The sequence below is a fragment of the Ictidomys tridecemlineatus genome, chromosome 8 (genome assembly GCF_052094955.1).
Source record: "Ictidomys tridecemlineatus isolate mIctTri1 chromosome 8, mIctTri1.hap1, whole genome shotgun sequence".
Classification (NCBI taxonomy): Eukaryota; Metazoa; Chordata; class Mammalia; order Rodentia; family Sciuridae; genus Ictidomys; species Ictidomys tridecemlineatus.
The window spans coordinates 31,576,359-31,594,251 of record NC_135484.1 but is presented as its reverse complement, the minus strand read 5'-3'; the positions used below and the strand labels follow the sequence as shown (position 1 = coordinate 31,594,251).

Genomic DNA, 17,893 nt, shown 5'->3' with positions numbered 1-17,893 from the left:
GAATAGTAACGTCCTGACCAAAAAATAGCCACATGGAGGGATTAATTGAGAGCTGGATGTGACTGATTTTCAAGTTCATAGCAACTTTGTTTACAGGAAAACATAAGAGAGCCCTTGTCACATCCTCCCCCTACCCCTGCCACCTCAATCAAGTACAGAGTCTGTGTTCTTATAAATATGTGAAGAATTTCATCTGTAATGTTTGTCTATGAGGGACATAAAAATACCTTTGAGTGGAGTGAGTGCCAGCCTTATTTCACCAAGCCAAGGGAAAGACACGCTGCTCTTGGGTTTCCACCTAGAGAAATGCTAGTGAGGAATGAACAGACTCTAGCATATTTAGCCCTGGGTGGAACTCAGTGGTCTTCTATTTTACAGTGATGTCTTTTCTCTACCTCTCTCCTCAAACCTCTTTCCCAACCTAATTCATGCATTTGCCCCGAGAAAAGTTAAAGGATATTTAAATTGAACATTTAATTTGATCCTATCAGGAAGCAATGGCATTAGGGACAGATGTATGCTATACGAACTCTGATGTGATACAGCTGTCCCAACATCTGGGATGGCTTTGTTTGTCATTCAAGAGGTTTATTGATGCGATGTGCATTCCCTGCTTCTCTTCATGAAGAAATGTTTATACCTGTGGGCATGTCCAGATGGCAGTGAAAGGCTTGCATTCATGAAAGCAGTGTTCCGCGATTCATGGAGGCCAAGGAATGCAGCAAAGGCATGCCTCATAAAGAGCCAGTTTCTAAGGTGACAGATGAGCACCCTTGAGGCAGGAGGTGGGGAGGGGGGGACAGAGAGACAACCAGAAATAATACCACAAAAAACCCCACTTTTTGTTATTGTTCTGGCAATTTATAAAAAGGGAGTGTGGGAAGAGGGGGAGGGGTTTGGAATTTTGTTCTTTGGGTCTCAGTAGAAATTTAATTTGGGTCTGCCCTGTGCATTGGGAGCATAGTGTCCCTTTCATAGGTTAATTTCAGTGATATAGGGCACCAAAGGTCCAAGGCGTGACCAAAGGAACAGGCTGATCTCAGGCTGTGACTGTCAGGTAGTGAATTATCAGGAGCTCTGCATTCTTGGAATTTTTTTTTTTTCCTGTAGTATGTCCCTTTAATGCTATCACTGGAATGGTAAAATTTCAGCTGCATAAGTATTCTCAAGAGGGTATTTCTGACCCCGATTAACAATCTTGATGGGAAGAGTTTTCTCTTTGGACCACCTCCAAGTTCAGAGAAAGCTCAGATGAGGACTTCTAGCTATTGCAGCCAGTTGGAATGTAGACTGTGAACCCAGAAGGTAATATAGAAGGATATTATTATGTCTCAGAGAATTTGACACATTGTAACTCCTTAAATACATGATATACTATGTGGGGGTGGGGGAAGCCATGGAAGTAGAAAACAGCTCTAAAAACTAGAGAGGTTCTCAGGTTAAAAGAGGGGAATGGTTTCTGACAACCGAGTTAGTATTTCCATAATTTCTGTGTTAGTGGAGAAAAAGAAGAGTTCCTAAACTTTATAATAGGAGCCTGAAGGGCAGAATCAAAATAACTTGCTTTTGCTACCGATGGTCTCATTGATATTCTTCATGTATTGCTGAAATGGCATGGATGAGGAAGGGACTGGCACGTACGTTACTTTCTAAACCTAAATGGACGTACCTAATTAGATTGGCACAATGTCAAAATCATCCTAAATATGAAGTGGTAAGTGAAGGAGGACAGATTAACAAAGAATGGGTCGGGGTTAGAACTGGTACTTGTTCAAGTTCGTTCCATGTAGTTTACCAGGCAGTATGTTGGATGTTTGTAACAGACAGCTCTTTGAAGTGACACAGCAGAGGGCCAGTGTGATAGGGGACAGACAGATGTGAGTGGTGGTAACATGAGGTTAAGAGAAGAATTCCAAGAAATGGGCGCACTGTGCTGACCCCCACATGCTTTCTTTTCCATGAAGCAATTTGCCTGCATCCCTGCCTAGCTTAAGTGAACAAGATATGTCACATTCCTCAGCAAACCTCCCATTCACTGTAGGAGAAATGCAGGCCTGAAATAATGTCGATAAGAAGATCACAAGTTAGCCTGAAGGAGGGACTTTTGTGACCCTTTCTCAGGCCTGATCTTGGAACTCAGGGAGATAAGGATAATTCTTCTAAACCACAAAGTTTGTAAGAACAGTTTCCAACTAGAACCAGTCAGCATGGACCAAAGTGACCTAAAATGGTCAGGGCAGCAGGGACTTGAAAGGCTGATGTCATTCTGCTGTCAGTCAAAAGTTAAGAAGTGGACCTGGGCAGGACTTTCTGGAGACTTCCATGGGACCCCAATAAAATGGAGGGCAAGAAAGGCACACTGTCCCTCTCCTCTCTGAGAGGACTCACTCTCTTTGGGAGTGTCCCCTTTTCCCCTTTCTCAACCTTTCTAATAAACTCACTACCTGTTACTCTGAGCGACATGTATAAAAATCTTTTTGAATTGATCACTAGAATTGAGGTATAAAGGGAGAGCCTTTGCATAAAAAATGGAGCGTTCGGTGCAGCTCCCTAGGAACCCCACCAAGTCACAAAGGCCATGACATTGCCTTTATTTCTTTAGTCCTTTGAATGAGGTTAATGCAGACCCCTACCTTTTGGACCCATGGTCTGGGAGAATCTACTGCCAATTTAAGTGATTCTTTGTTGTCTCCCATTAACATACTACAGGGGTCTCCTCACTACCCTCTAGCTACTGTAGGCCTCGCTTACTTTTGCAACATTATATTAACTACAAGAAGCCCTGGAAACAATCAGACACTTATTGAATGAAATGCTATTCATTCTTTCATTCCCTAAAGAAAACATTCTTAGGTAGAAAATGGGGTAAGCTGAGGGCAAGTTTTCATGGAGCCTGTCAGGGAAGGCCATAGAAATACCCATTTAAGAGACTGATCACTATAACCTATACCACAGTAGATAATAGGGCTCAAAGGAAACTGTCAAGGTTCACTTAAGTAATAGTCTGCCTTTAAGCTGGTGAATTTTAATTTACCCAGAAAAAATGAGCTTGTTATTCTTTTTTTTTTTTTTTTTTTTTTTTTAAAGAGAGAGTGAGAGAGAGGGGGGCACAGAGAGAGAGAGAGAGAATTTTAACATTTATTTATTTTTTCTTAATTCTCGGCGGACACAACATCTTTGTTGGTATGTGGCGCTGCTGAGGATCGAACCCGGGCCGCACGCATGCTAGGCGAGGCGCTACGGCTTGAGCCACATCCCCAGCCCCGAGCTTGTTATTCTTTTCTTAATATTTTCAGAAGGAAACACACACATATTTCTTGGAAGTTAATTCCATGCTTTGGTCCCCAAAGATGCCTTGTGTCAAAATCCTAGCTTTTTAAGTCAAGCTAATTTCTTACTATTTCCAAGTATGTATAAAAAGAACAATCTATCGTTCTTCTCAGTTACAACTTGAACACATTCATATAATGTCCTTTCAAAGAAATTTATAGATGTCTCCAACTTATGTACCAATTCTAGTTCATATGAATATTTGGAAATTTGCAGTTTCTAGAAATATAATAACAATAGTAACAATATTTGTTGCATCCTTAATATGAGTCAGAGAGAGTTCTGTGTGCTTAATGTCTGTTGACTCACATATTCCTTTTAAATAACCACATTAGGTGGGTATCTTCCACAGATTATAAAAAATCGAGTCATAAGAAGGCTAAACGACTTTTCCAAGATCAGACCAATAGCAAATAGATGAGTTGAGAATGAAATGGATCCTGGCTTGAGAACACATGCAAGTGATTCAGGCGTTAGGTCAAAACTGAGCTTTTTTATTAGGTCTTCCAACCTTGCTCAGAAAAGCCCCCAAAGTGGAGAACTCTGCTCACAGAACTGAGAGCTCATTCATCACTTTTGAAACAATGTGCAGTGTACGTGTGAAAATGTTCTCATCAGATTTCCCCAGCCCTATTTCAGTTTGTCGTTTTGGGTAGTTGTGTGTGTGTGTGTGTGTGTGTGTGTGTGTGTGTGTGTGTGTGTTTCTCTCTAGAACAGTGTAAAACTCAAAAAGCATCCAAAAAGCTTTTCTTATATTCCCCTGATCTCTGTTTTGCTTGTTTATTTGCTTTTGCTATTTAGATCCTGAAGGAGAGAGAAAATTGCAGTCTGCTGTGGGTTTGATGTGGGGAAGATTAAAGGAGGAGAGTCAACTGATGCTTCAGGCTCTTCATTCCTGGGACAGCAAAGTCTGGCCTGGGGTGTGGCCGGGAGACCTGATGGCAATGCTGGAGAAGGGGCAGCGCGGTGAGCAGGAGAGAAATAGCGTATCTGAGCTCCTATTTCTTTTCTCTTTCCATGTCTTCCTGTCATGCTGTCATTAGGGTTGTCACACCTACTATGTCTTGGAGAGAAAGAAATATAATAGAAACTGGAGATGTTTAGGCATCCTCACAGGCCAAAAGACAATCTGTGGAAAGAAGGAGTTTGAATGTAGTGAAAAGCATCAGGGACTATTTCAGTGAGGAAAAGGGACTGATGTGACTGGATGGGTGGTTTCCCCCATTTCTCTAATCATCTGTTGCAGCTTGGAGGATGGTAATGTTTGGAAATGAGAATCCAATCCCACTTGCCAAGAAACAGCTTTTGTAGATCTTTGGTTTTTGTCTTTGTCTTTTGTGGTGCCCTCATGCATGCTAGATAAATGCTCTGCCATTGAGCTACATCCCTAACCCTTTTTATTTTCTATTTTGAGAAAGTGTCTCTATAAATTACTGGAGCTGGCCTTAAACTTGCTATCCTCCTGCCTCAGCAGCCTAAGTAGCTGGGATTACACACATGAGCCACTACACTTGACTTTGGAGATGTTTAATGCTTCGCAAGTATTACTTTATGTAGAGTGTCCCCAAAATAGACATTTTAGAATTAATCTGAAGTACAGTAATAAGGATTATACAATAGGGTCTGTATAGAAAGGTTAAAGCAAATATAGCTAGAGAAAATCTGATGGCTTTGGAGTTCTGTTTTATAAGCAGGGAAACATCTTACTAAAAAGGTACATCTGATGGTATTGTTCTAGCCCAGGAAAAAAGAAAGGCAATCCGCATACCCCTGGAATCAGGAATATAGTTACTGATATAAATGACTGGATAACATGACAATTGGAGAGTACCAGGAGATTCCCCTTAGTTCTAAATATATTTGACTGAAAGCTTAATATTAGTCATTCATTTTGACTGAAGTCTAAGAAAAGAGGAACAGAGGATATAATGAGGAGGCATAAGAACTTAACTCTCTTCTTCATATTTCTGTCTAGAGGTGTGCATTAACATAAAATATGATTATTGGCATAGAATACCATTTTTAAATAAAAAAAACAGGACTTAGTTTTGAATGTGTGTTAATATAGGGCTGGGACTGATATAGGTGAGTTTATATAGAGTTGGGAATGGTTGACATCAAAAGCTGTTTTTTTTTTAACATCAAAAGCTTTGATTGATATCAAAGCTGATTTTTATCCTAACTACTAAACATGGGTCATTCCCAATTACAAATGGCAAGAGACCTTGGTACAAAAAATATAGATTCTATAGTTTTGTTTAAATATTATTTATTAAACTAAATACTATTTATTAACATTAATGAAAACTAAAAGCACATTCCTTCAAGTTCAAGTCATTTAAATTGTATTCACTGGCCCAAATTAAAAAGGGAAAAAAATTCCTAGGTTTCATTTCAAATATGAAGCAAATTCCTCTTTGGCTTTAGAGAATCCTACATGAATGAAGTCATATCATATTGGGGAGAATGTGATAAAATAAATTTTAATATTTCTCCTTATATGGTTGCCTTGCTCAAGATCAGGCATTAGAATAAGTGCACTGAAATTAAGCAATAAGTATTCATATTAAATGGATTGCATTTGAAACTTCATATGCTTATAACATTCTTTTTCCTGTACTTTCAGGTGTCCCATTCTGAGTGTGGACTGTCAAACCAAGTTGTGTATCTTTTCCTTGACAGTAATCTTACCTGCTTTGTAGTCTACTGTTTTCATTCACATCTTCAGATATTCCAATTTTTTCCCTCATTTTTATTCTAAAGCCATTGGACTATAGGGCTTCCAACTTTGGTGCTTTCTGTTCCAGTTAAAATTAATGTTCAAGAACTACCAAATTTTCACAAGAGATCCTTTATTATTTATTCACATGGGCTGAGTAGCATTTTTTAGAGGTCCATGTAGCCTGAAAGATAAGTGAGTGGAGTGTTCTTATCTAATCATGCTTTTTTATGCTCTTCTGTTAAAGTAAAGAGAACATTCCTTTATAATATTATTATGATTATTATTATTATTATCAAGAGATGTGTACCCATTATGCTGATAATAACAATCTATTGTCAGTACTAAAATAACATATTGCCATATTTCAAATTAATACTTTAAATAGATATAAGTGAATATTCCATACTAAACTGAGATTAATCTGTAGGGCACACTGGCACACATCTATAATCCCAGGTATTCAAGAGGCTGAGGCAGGAGAATCATAAGTTGAAGGCCGGCCTAGACAACTTAGCAAGATCATGTCTCAGTAATATCAATAATATAGAGGATTAGGAATGTGGTTCAGTAGTAGAGCACCCCTGGGTTCAATCCCCAGTACTGTAAAAAATAAATAAATAAAAATAGGTAAATTTATGCTGATTAGCAAAATTATTTTGGGTACAACTTAAGAATTCTGCTCCTTCTTTAGTTTCCAGGAAAATCCAAGCCTATCTCACTTATAGCCCACTTGAGAGCTTATCTAATTGGAAAATATTTCCCCTCTTGGTAAAGTTGTATCTACTATGAGGCCAGCATTTTTTTTTTTCATGTAGAAAAAACAAACAGACAAACAAAAAAACCCAAACCACTTCTTACTTAATATACAGTCTCTTTCCAAAAAGTCTGTATTTTTTCTAGCGTTTTATTCTAGAAGGAAGAATAAATACATTGGACCAAAACAAATTATGGAAAAGACTATCCATAATTGGACTCCATCTGTCCAAAGGGGGTAAAGCCTTCCAAAGGCAGAAAAAAGATTTGAGTAACTAAGTGAGAACTGTAAAGTTGGTTCTGATGTCTAAGGAGGCATATAATCTTCAGTTAAACTTAAAATATCTGTTTAGTTTCTTAACAATTGAATTAATTTAGTGTAGAAAATCCCTCCTAAAAACCTACTAGGGCATCTGTTATGCTCATCAGTAACCTACACTCAGAGGCTATATCTACGAGATCATGAACAATGGAATGAGAATGCAAAGATTGCTTCCAAATAACTAAAATATGCTCTTACTCCACTCCTGCTGGTTTTCATCATCAAATGTTCTGTATTAAAATTTTTTATTATGGTAACATGTGTAACACTGTAAAGTTTACCGTTCTCACCATTTTAAGTGTGTATTTTAATACTATTGAGTCCATTCACGTTTTTGTGCAACCATCACTACTATCCACTTTTTTTTTTTATCATTCCAAGCTAAATTTCTCTATTCCTTGAACAAAGTAACTTCCTGTTCCCTCTATCTTTCTTCATTCCCTAGTAACTACTGCTTTTTATTTCTGTCTTTATGTATTTCACTCTTCTAGGTACCTCATACAAATGGATGGTACAATATTTGTCCTTCGTGTCTGACTTGTTTTACTTACCACATGGCTTTAAGGTTCATCCATGTTGTGCTGTGTCAGCGTTTTATTCTCTTGGGAGGGTAATTGTCCATTAGATGTATGTACCACATCTTTGTTCACTCATTCATCCACCTATGGACATTTGTATTGTTTTTACCTTTTGACTACTATCAACAATGAGTCTGTGAACATTGGTGTACAAATATTTGAGTCCATTTCCAGTTATTTTGTATATACCCAGAACTTGAATTCCTGAATCATAGTAATTCTGCATTTATTTTTTTTCCCCAGAACTAACATACTGCTTTCCAAAGCAGCTCCACCAGGCAAGGCTCCCACCTATGAGGCACCAGCATTCCCACTCCTCCACATCCATGCCAACTCTCCTTCCTTCCTTCCTTCCTTCCTTCCTTCCTTCCTTCCTTCCTTCCTTCCTTCCTTCCTTCCTTCCTTCCTTTTCTTAATAATGCCATCCTTTGGGTGAAAAATGGCATCCCAGTGCATTTCACTTAGGTTTATTGATGTTGAGCATCTTTTCATGGCTTGTTGGCTATGTGTGATTCTTCTCTGGAGAAATGTCTATTCAAGTCCTGTGCTCATTTTTGGGTTGTGTTTTTTGCTTGTTTGGGAGTGCTATAATTTTTTTTTCATGTTCAGTTCAATGTTTCATGGTCAATTTTCAAAAGAGATCACTTGGTTCCTTATATAATATAAGGCACATTTTCTAAGGCCAACTCCTGAGAAAAGCTGAATTAAGTCTAGCTCTTTTAGTCAGAAAATAAGCCATTTATCTAGTTTCAAAAACATTAAATATCATGTATGTTTTATTCTCTATTTTGTGGAATCATCGTTAGTAATTGTTTTCATAGTACCTTACTTTTTAGCATTGAAAGGCCATGATAACATTCTCTAAACTCTGTGAAATAAAGAATCTTGATACCAAGAAAGTTCTTGTGTAAGAGATGAACATATGACTTGATAATTGAAATAGTTTATCTGTTTTGGCTTCTTGAAAAAACAAGGATGCTGGGGCTGGGGTTCAGTGGCAGAGCCCTTGCCTAGTATGTATGAGGAGCTGGGCTTGATCTTCAGCACTGCATACAAAAATTAATAAAATAAAGACATGCTGTTCATCTACAACTACAAAAAAAAAATAAAGGACTCTGTAACTATGTTTCAAGATCAACGTCCCCTTCTTTCCTTTACTTCCTTCAAAAGAGCAAGGAAATTCACAATTCACATTTCTCTGGTAGAGCAACATAATGAAAACCATGCTTCAAAAAATCAAGCAAAGCTGAGAAGGATAGATTGGTAATCATCATTATTAACAGCATCATCATTATTATAAAGGAAATATTATGTCCACGTCTTTATGGAGTGATGTAAATTTATGCTACAAAAAGTTTATAGATAAACTTCTATAATATGAAAAAAATGCAAAGGCCATGAAAGAAAATGACCACATGGTATGAAAATATGTATTAAAACTGCTTATGCTGTGTATTTTGTAACAACATTCAACTAGTGAATAGTGGATAGAGTTATGAATAAATAATAATAAACATTATATTATGTTAAAATTAAAGGTTGGTAATCATCATTATTAACAATCATTATCACTAGCATCATCAACATCAAAAAATATAAATTTTGTCCATTTTTTGTGGAGTAATGTAAATACATATAATATATATAGTTTTAGTTAGCTTTTTGTCTCTATGACCAACATACCCAACAAGAACAACTTAGAGGAGAGAGACTTTATCTGGGGCTCTCAGTATCAGAGGTCTCATCCTTGAACAGCTGACTCCATTGCTCTGGACCCAAGGTGGGGCAGCACATCATGGGGGAAGGTTCCAGTGGAAGAAAGCAGCTCCATTCATGGAGTGGTCAGGAAGAAGAGAGAGGGAAAGGGGAGAGAAGGGGCCACAGGGAAGTTGCAGCCTTGTAGGACACTCCCCCAATGACTCATCTCCTCCAGCTGCCCCACCCACCTGTCTACAGTTACAACCCAGTCAACTCATTCAAACTGGATGGACTGACCAGTTTACAGCTCTCACAATCTAATCATGTTACTTCTGAACATTCCTGCCTTGATACAGGAGCTTTTGGGGGAGACCTCACATCTAAACGATAACATTCTACCCCTGGCCCCAAAAGCTCATGTTGATGGACAGTGCAAAGTGCATTTAGTCTATCTCAAAGGGTCTTATAGTCTCCACAGTTTTAACATTGTCCAAAACTCGAAGTTCAAAGTTTCCTCTGAGACTTAAGGCAAACTTTCAACTGTGAACCCCTATAATAATCAAAATCAAGTTTATATATATATATATATATATATATATATATATATATATATAATATGCATTAGCACAGAATAAACATAAAAGGGAGAAATAGGGGCAGAGAGAGAAGGCATGGGGCCAAAACAAGAACAAAACCCAGGTGGACAAACTGGTCCTGTAACTCTACCTGTACTTTTGCATACCTCATCAAAGACACGTGGTAGAGAGATGTTATTTCGAAAGGGCTGGGGCAGGCCAACCCTTTTGGCTTTATCAGTTGAAGCGCGTGTGGGTTCTCTTTTAGCCTGGCTAGCTAAACCCATATATGTCAAGCAGTATGCCAGGTACTAGGAATTCAGAACTGATCAGGAACGATGTGGTCATTGATTCATGGAGTAAAGAATCAGTTCTACACAATTATGGAGGCTGAGAAGCCCCAAGATCTGCAGTTAATAAACTGAAGAGCCTAAAGTATATTTGAGTCTTAGGAACTGAGAACAAAAAGGTGGATGTTCTAGTTCAAAGACAAGCAGAAGGAACATTATTTCTTATTCAATGTAAATTTTTAAAAATTTTATTCAAGCCTTAAGGAATTGAGGATTATTTGTACTAGGGAAGGTATTTCGGTTTAGATATGAGATGTCCCCTAAAAGCTCATGTGTGAGACAATGAAAGGTGTTCAGAGGTGAAATGATTAGATTATGAGAGTTGTGACTCAAGCAATGGACTGATCCATTTGATGGATTAATATTTTGAATGAATTAATGGGTGATGACTGTAGGCAGGTAGGACATGGCTAGACGAAGTAGGTCACTGGGGCCATTCCTTTGGGGGTTATATTTTGGCCCTGGCAAGCAGAACTCTCTGCTTCCTGACCCTGGTGTGATACCCAGTTGTTGAATTAATAATGGAAAATCTGCAAAGACAAATTTGTATTATAAGAGAAGTAGGCAATTAACTCCAAATTTGAATTTTTAAAAATGAAAATCTTGCCTTTCAACTTATAGGAAATAACACAATAACCAAACCAATGGTGTTGCCAGTGAAATATGGGCTTGACTATTAATTCTGAGGGTATCCCTTTACATCATTCATGCTGAACTTCCTCTAGGAACTCATGATTTCTGAAGTCTCTTGATAATTATCAAAGATATACAAATTGATTTGTGAAAATAGTCATACTTAAAGTGGGCCAAATTCAGTACACTTTACATATTATTAGGATTTTCCTTCTCTACTTCCTAGCATTCCATTTACTTGTAGTCTTTTGGTCAGACTGAAAAGAACCAACTCACATTGGCTGAATTGTTCTCAGGGATTCTGGATGGACCAGAAGTAGCTACTTCAGGAAACTTTGGACCAATTTACATAACTCAGAAGACCCAGTTAGGCATCTTGATTTTGAATATTTATCTCATTCACTTCTCAAGTATGACTTACCTTATCTTTACTCATCTACTCCATACACTAATTTTGCCTTTTTAAGGACACTTCAGGTAATAGTATGAAACTACCTGTGAAGAAAAAAGTTTTAAAGAGTATAATCTAAAATAAAGCAAAACAAAAAGACACGGAAAGTTGGTGTAAAATGAATGTTGAAGAAATACGTATTTTCAACTTCTATATTTACTGTTTTTTTTTCATTGTGATAGAAATAACAGGAAGAACAGTACTCAAGATTGTTTCTAGGCTAACCTTCGATGTCAGATGTTAAGCATGCAAAACATTGCATAGCACATAGTAGCAGCTTAATTAAGCATCACAGTTACTGATGTTCTGCACAGCTGACAGAGGTGGAGGGAAGGGCACACATGGGATCCATGAGCAAAATGGTTCAGAGCCAAGAAGGTGCAGGTTGCATTCTAAAAATTGTGCTTAAGTTGATCCTATCGAGGTAGCTTGATTTGGGAACGAAGTGAAAGGTCAGACCATGGAGGATGTTTCAGGGCAGAAAGAAGGATTGGACTTTGTATACCATGAAATATTAGAACTTTGAACTTGAGGGGAAAGGGACCTGATCAGATCTGTGCTCACAACAAGCTTAGAATCAAGTTCTGTGTGTGATCTTTCACTCTTTGATATGCCTAGCTAGTTCTTTTTTTTTAGGCATGGAGGACAGAAACTTTAAGTCACTTTCTGTATCCCCAATCCAGTGTGAAGTTAAAATTAGCACTCTTATTTCTGTTTTGCCTCTGGGCATACTGAAGGCCATGATTGGCTAACTTGGTTGTTGACTCTTGTAGCCTCTCTAAGCGGCAGAGTCACGTCTGGTCCTCATAGACCCACTCCTGGATTTAGATGGTTCATGAATTTTAAAACTGTCATCTAGGGATTCAGAGATTAGAGGATAGTTTTTAAAGGGGAGTGGGGTTTGACAAGGACAAAGACAAAGGCAGACCCTGGGAAAAAATAAACAAATAATATGCATTCAGAAGGTATTTAAAAAAAAAATTCCCTTGGTAGGATGAGAAGCTCCTTCTAGCATTACCAGAGCTTTCTTGCAGATCATTCAGCCAGACCCCAAATAGCAATCTGCCTTAACCGTAATTCCTGCATTCGTTTGCTTGTGCATCGCTTTTTCTTCCTCGTGGTCAGCCTTTAGCCTTTGAAAGTCTGTGGTATGTGAATAGCTTTAATACTTCAGGCTTACTTTGTTTATAAGTAAGTCATAATTTAGCTTTATTTTGAAAACCTCCCAATGGCCTGAGGAGTTGCATCTTTATTACCTCAAAGGGATGTTGTTAGGTTAAAGTGAGATGATACATGTAAAAATGTGTTCGATTTTTATATAAGGAGAGGTGGTTTATGTGTTTAAGTGCCTGTGTTCCCATCTGTCTTTAATAGTCTTCAGACTTCAAAGAAAAGCAGGTCTACACAATAGGAGTTTCCAATTGCTTTAGAAACCCAAACTGTATCTAAATTCCATGGAACAAACTGAAGGGCAAGTTTGCTTTCTTAACATGGTAATAGGTTAGAGTTGAAAGAAGCATAACAGCAGCTGTAGACAGGAATGTTTTAACATCCTTGCCAAAGGTAAAAGTAAAAAGAAAGAACGAAAAGGATAATTTTCTCTTCATAAATCTTTCTCTCAATAGATGGGGACGGGAGGTCTGAAACTCTGGAAGTTTCAGTTGCAGCAATGGCAATATGGTGCTCTTGAGGGAGGTCTTCAGTGGTATTTTGGAGAATGTGCTAAAAGTCATGTTTCAGATGCCTAAGTAGGGAAGGAATTCTGTAACTGTGGCAGCTTCTATACATAACTGCAGCTCTCACATTGCTGTGACTATAGTGAAGGCCAATTAGTACTAGCCAGAGAATGCAATTAGAAAGGCCAGTTAGGCAAGAGGGTTCAGATTATTCTAGTTACATCTGGAATTTTCTACCCAGATAGTACTTAGTTATATCAAGGTACACAAAATTCCTACCAATATTTTAAAATATCTTTTTAATGATGAGAATATTTTATATTTTTCTTCTCTGATTATAAAAGTGACCCATTTTCATTAGGACGTTATAAAGCACATAAAAGTCTAAAGAAAAAAAAAACATTACTGCTTCTTACTAGGCAGGGATAATCACTTTGACCTTTATATTATTTCCTTCTAATTATTTCCATTCATCTGTTTTTGCTTGTTAGCAAAATTGGGATAATGCCACACATACTTTTATATGGTGATTTCCCCCTCTAATTATAATGTAAGCTTGTTCCCACATCATTAGTAATTGAAAATATTTTAATGAGTATAACATTCTGTTATATAGACAGATGTGTGACGTGATATGTGGAGGAGCTAAAATCTAAAAGCCAGACTGGATTGGAACCCCAGCTCTGCTGCTTGCCCACTGGGTCCCTTTGGAAAAGCTACATAACCTCTTTGTATCTCAGTGCCTTCAACTCCAAAATGAGATTGAGAAAAGGTTCATAGCATTGCTATAAAGATTAAATGGTTTGAGGGCTGGGGATGTAACTCAGTTGGTAGAGTCCTTCCCTCACATGCATAAGGCCCTGGGTTCAATCCCCAGCACCTCAAAAAAAAAAAAAAAAGATTAAATGGGATGATAGTGTGTTCCTGAAAACATTCATAAATGTGAAAACATTTAGAATAGTGCTTGGCCCAAAGTAAGTTTTAGATGTTGTTATCACTGTAGCATAAATGTAATGGTAGATTATTTTTCATTTATATCATTAAAAATTAAGCCATGGTGAATAGTCTATACCTGAGTCCTTTTTCCATCTGAATATTTCCTTAGGATGATTTCCTTAGAGTGGAACTAGAGAGTCGAAGGAACTTAATATATGACTAGATTGCATTTCAGGAATATGGCAAGACTTTTGCTTCCCACTTTCAACCTATGAGCTTATCTATTTCACCACACTATGACAGTATTGAGAATTTGTATGTAAAACATTTCATCCTGATATTATATTTATATCTCTTCACTTAAATGTGCATTTCTTTGATAGTATTTTAGAAGTGTTTGTTTATGAGCTGTTTTTGGTATTGAGGATTGAACCCAGGGACGCTTAACCAAAGAGCCATACCCCCAACTCCTTTCTAAAAATTATTTTTATTTAGAGACAGGATCTCACTAAGTTGCTTAGGGCCTTGCTACATTGCTGAGGCTGGCCTTGAACTCACAATCCTTCTGCTTCAGCTTCCTGAGTGGCTGGGATTGCAGGTGTGTACAACTATGATCATCTAATAGAAAGGAGCCCATATGCATCTGCATGGGCATCCTACATCCTTGAAATACATCTTAAACTTCAGCTTGTGAAAACATCTGAGTACCAGAGTTTTAACTTTGTTTCGAAAGATGGTATGTTTCATTGTTTTGTTTGTTTTTTTTTATTTTCCCTCTTATGTTGCCTCATAATAGAGTGCAGCATGTTAAGAAATTTCTGCTTATAAGAATTATAAGCTATTTTATCTCACTGCATAAGTGAATAAAAGTATAGGATGTATTGGGCTTGGTAACTCCTCTCAATAATTACAAAACATGCTCTTTAGTCTTTAAAAAATGAAATAACTAGTTAAAAATCAAAATAATATGGAATGGTTTATATTTAGTTCTTAAATAATTTATCATACTGTATTGATTATTCCACATATATAGCAATTACAGACAATATGTGATTACAGCCACAGGTGGTTTCCTGTTTTGATGAAACTCCTAATCAGAGAGATAGCACCCAAGTGGTCTTCCAGGGCTCTCACTGTATTCACATATCTTTTCTCTTTTTCTGTGAGTTCCATCATGCTTCCTTCCTGCCATCCACAAGCAATATTTCCAGTCCAAATTCTCCATCTCTGTTTGGCTATTTGTCAATCACCATTGTTCACAATCTCTCTCTCTACAACAGGCAAACTTCAGGTAAACAATTCCCATTTGTTGTGAAACCCATTATATTATATTATTTGTTCTTAGATTTTTTTTTCTATGCGAATTATATACTGCTGGAGAGGAACATGTTTCCCATACTAAGTAATTCTGGCAGAGACGCTTGCTGCAGAATTCCGGGGCATTTTACATGGCTTGCCATGAGCTTTCATGAATTGGATTTCCATCCCCCCAGGTTGGGTGCTCCCGGGAGACTTTCCACCATGACTGTAAAAGCTCTGTTTCTATAAAGAGGTTTTCATTTTGTCTCATCCCCTATTCTTTTTACTGCAGTAATTACAGGTGAAATGGTCTATTTTCTGTGATACAGATACTTAAAATGCTAAAATTCTAGATTTCAGAGAACCAGGTTTTATATTAAGGACTTTATCACTTACATAATGAGGTACTTAATCTGTGATCCCTGGTGATGTCCAGAGCAGGGCCTGGGAGAAGGCAGATCAAATGGCCATCCATTACTGTGGGAAAATAGTGTTTGGCCAGCCTTACTATAATTGACAAGGTTTGGAACATAGATGCCATTGCCTTTGGTTTCACATAGTTGTGCAAGGATAGTGATTTGTTAGATTTCAGAGGAAAATGTCATTTAATGTAGTGTGCCATGGATAGGACAAAGTTCAAGAATTTATTGAATATGCAGTGTTATTGAATTTAAGGAAAACCCAACAATATATGCATATTGTTGTATTTTTTATAGACTTAATAAAGTAGATGTTTCACAAATTAGGTTCTATAGGAATAAAATCGTAAAGAAGAAAGGAGCTCTGCTTATATTTTGGTGTGGATTAAAGAAATAAAAACACAGTAAAAATAGGAAAACTAAAATTGCTGTGGTGGATTGAAATAAGGTAAGGCAATAGAAAGTGCCTGATGGCTATTTAAATTGGATGGTCACAGAAGGCCTCTCTGAACTGGTGTCATTTTAACCAAGATCTGATGACAAAAAACAAACCAGTTATGAGAAATCTGGAGAAAGAATTCACCAGGTGGAAAAAGAAGAAAAAAACAAAAACAAAAACAAAGATGAAGTTCTAATGGAGGCTAAAAGCATGACCAGAAAGAAAGCTAGCAATGTAGGCAGATGCTTGCTCGTACAGGGCTTTGTGGGTATAGAGAAGAAGTTGGCATTTTACATTTGATAGGAAAACATTGGGAAACTGAAACAAATTTGTGTTTTGTGACCTGATCAGACTCAGATTTTACAGCGGTCACTCCTGCTGCTGTGTGGGAAGTAGTGGGACAAGAGGGGACACAATATCCTTTAGTGGTCTGGTTGTGAGATCTTGTATTCAGAGTAAGGACAATGTCAGCAACTGTCACCATGGCTACTGCTTATTCCACACTAAGTATTGACACCAGGCCAGGCCCCACATGCATCATCTAATTTAGTCATGTGTGGACTATGTTTTGAAGGTATGAGAGCTTTTGTGATCTAAAATACAAATTAAAAAATTCTCCCTATCAGGATAGCTTTTGTCACCCAGCAAGTCATGTATTAAAACTATAGTGATACCCAGAGATGTCTAATTTCTTGACCTTCAAGTGAACTTTATATTTGGAAATACCAGGAGTGAATGTTCTAGACAGAGATCAATATTCATCCTTAGTCAGTACCTACCAGGAGTTACTCTTAGGAGTTTACACTGCAGAGTGGCAACCAGGAGAAGCTTAAAGGGACTCAGTTGAGCAGAAAGAAGAAAGGCAGACAGGGCCAGCTAAAGATCCTTACCTCAACAAAGGCAGATAGGGCCAGCTAAAGATCCTTGCCTCAACAAAGAGACTAAACCAAAAATTCAGAGAGTACCACAACAACAAGAACAAATCAGCCTACTGGGATATAAGAGCTTATTTGAGGTTCTGAACTATGGGCAATGTTTTGGAGGATTTTTGGTAGTAGTCAAAGCCTGAGACAAGGGCAGTATGGGTCATTAACTGGGAAAAGTGGTTTAATTTAGAGTAAGAGGAATTGGAGTTAGATTTTAACACTAGGCTGCAAGAGTATAGTGGAAGTAAAGAAAGCAAGCAAACTCTGCATCATCCATCTTTAGGGACCATGGGACACCACCGATGGCAGCTTTGGGACCCCAAGGAAGCTCCAAGGTAGAAGAAATAAGAGCAGAAAAGGTCAGAAAATTCATCCAGACTCTTCAAGGTAGAGCTGAGATCCTCCTTCTCACCCAGAGCTGATCCCAGTGCCTCAGATATCATGGTTCTTCAGCTTGTCCATCACTAGACAGAGCATGAGGCACTGGACCCAGTCACCCTGCAGAGGGAGGGATACCCACTAATGACACATGCTGTTGAGATTTGGGTGGGTTGGTTTGAGGAATGTGCTGGATCCAGTTTGTAGCTGAGTTCAGCGACCTCATCAAGTTGGTACCATGGAATTGACATGATGAGGGTATTTACTCTTATGGTTAAGAGTCAGGAAAAACTAGAATTAACCTCTTTCCTCCACCCCAAAAGCTGCCTTACCACATACACACCAAGTGGCACACTTCACAGGTGACTGGATTCAGCATTGCAATGGTACATAATTCCAGGAGGTACA

The 17,893-nt window shown here is 37.9% G+C and overlaps 1 protein-coding gene across 3 annotated transcripts in view; it reads left to right on the top strand.

Moving 5' to 3' along the window:
* Positions 1–9,242, top strand: part of LOC110598608 (uncharacterized) — a 64,011-nt gene extending 54,769 nt beyond the window's left edge. For 2 of the 3 annotated variants that reach the window (XR_013424850.1, XM_078019109.1), the window contains one exon: positions 4,132–9,242. Coding sequence is in view for 2 of the 3 variants with exons in the window: in XM_078019109.1 (XP_077875235.1) it covers positions 4,132–4,373 (242 nt within the window). In the remaining variant the exon portion in view is untranslated. The remainder of the gene's footprint in view (positions 1–4,131) is intronic. The other variant, XM_078019110.1, reaches the window with a different exon arrangement.
* Positions 9,243–17,893: the final 8,651 nt, after the last annotated feature.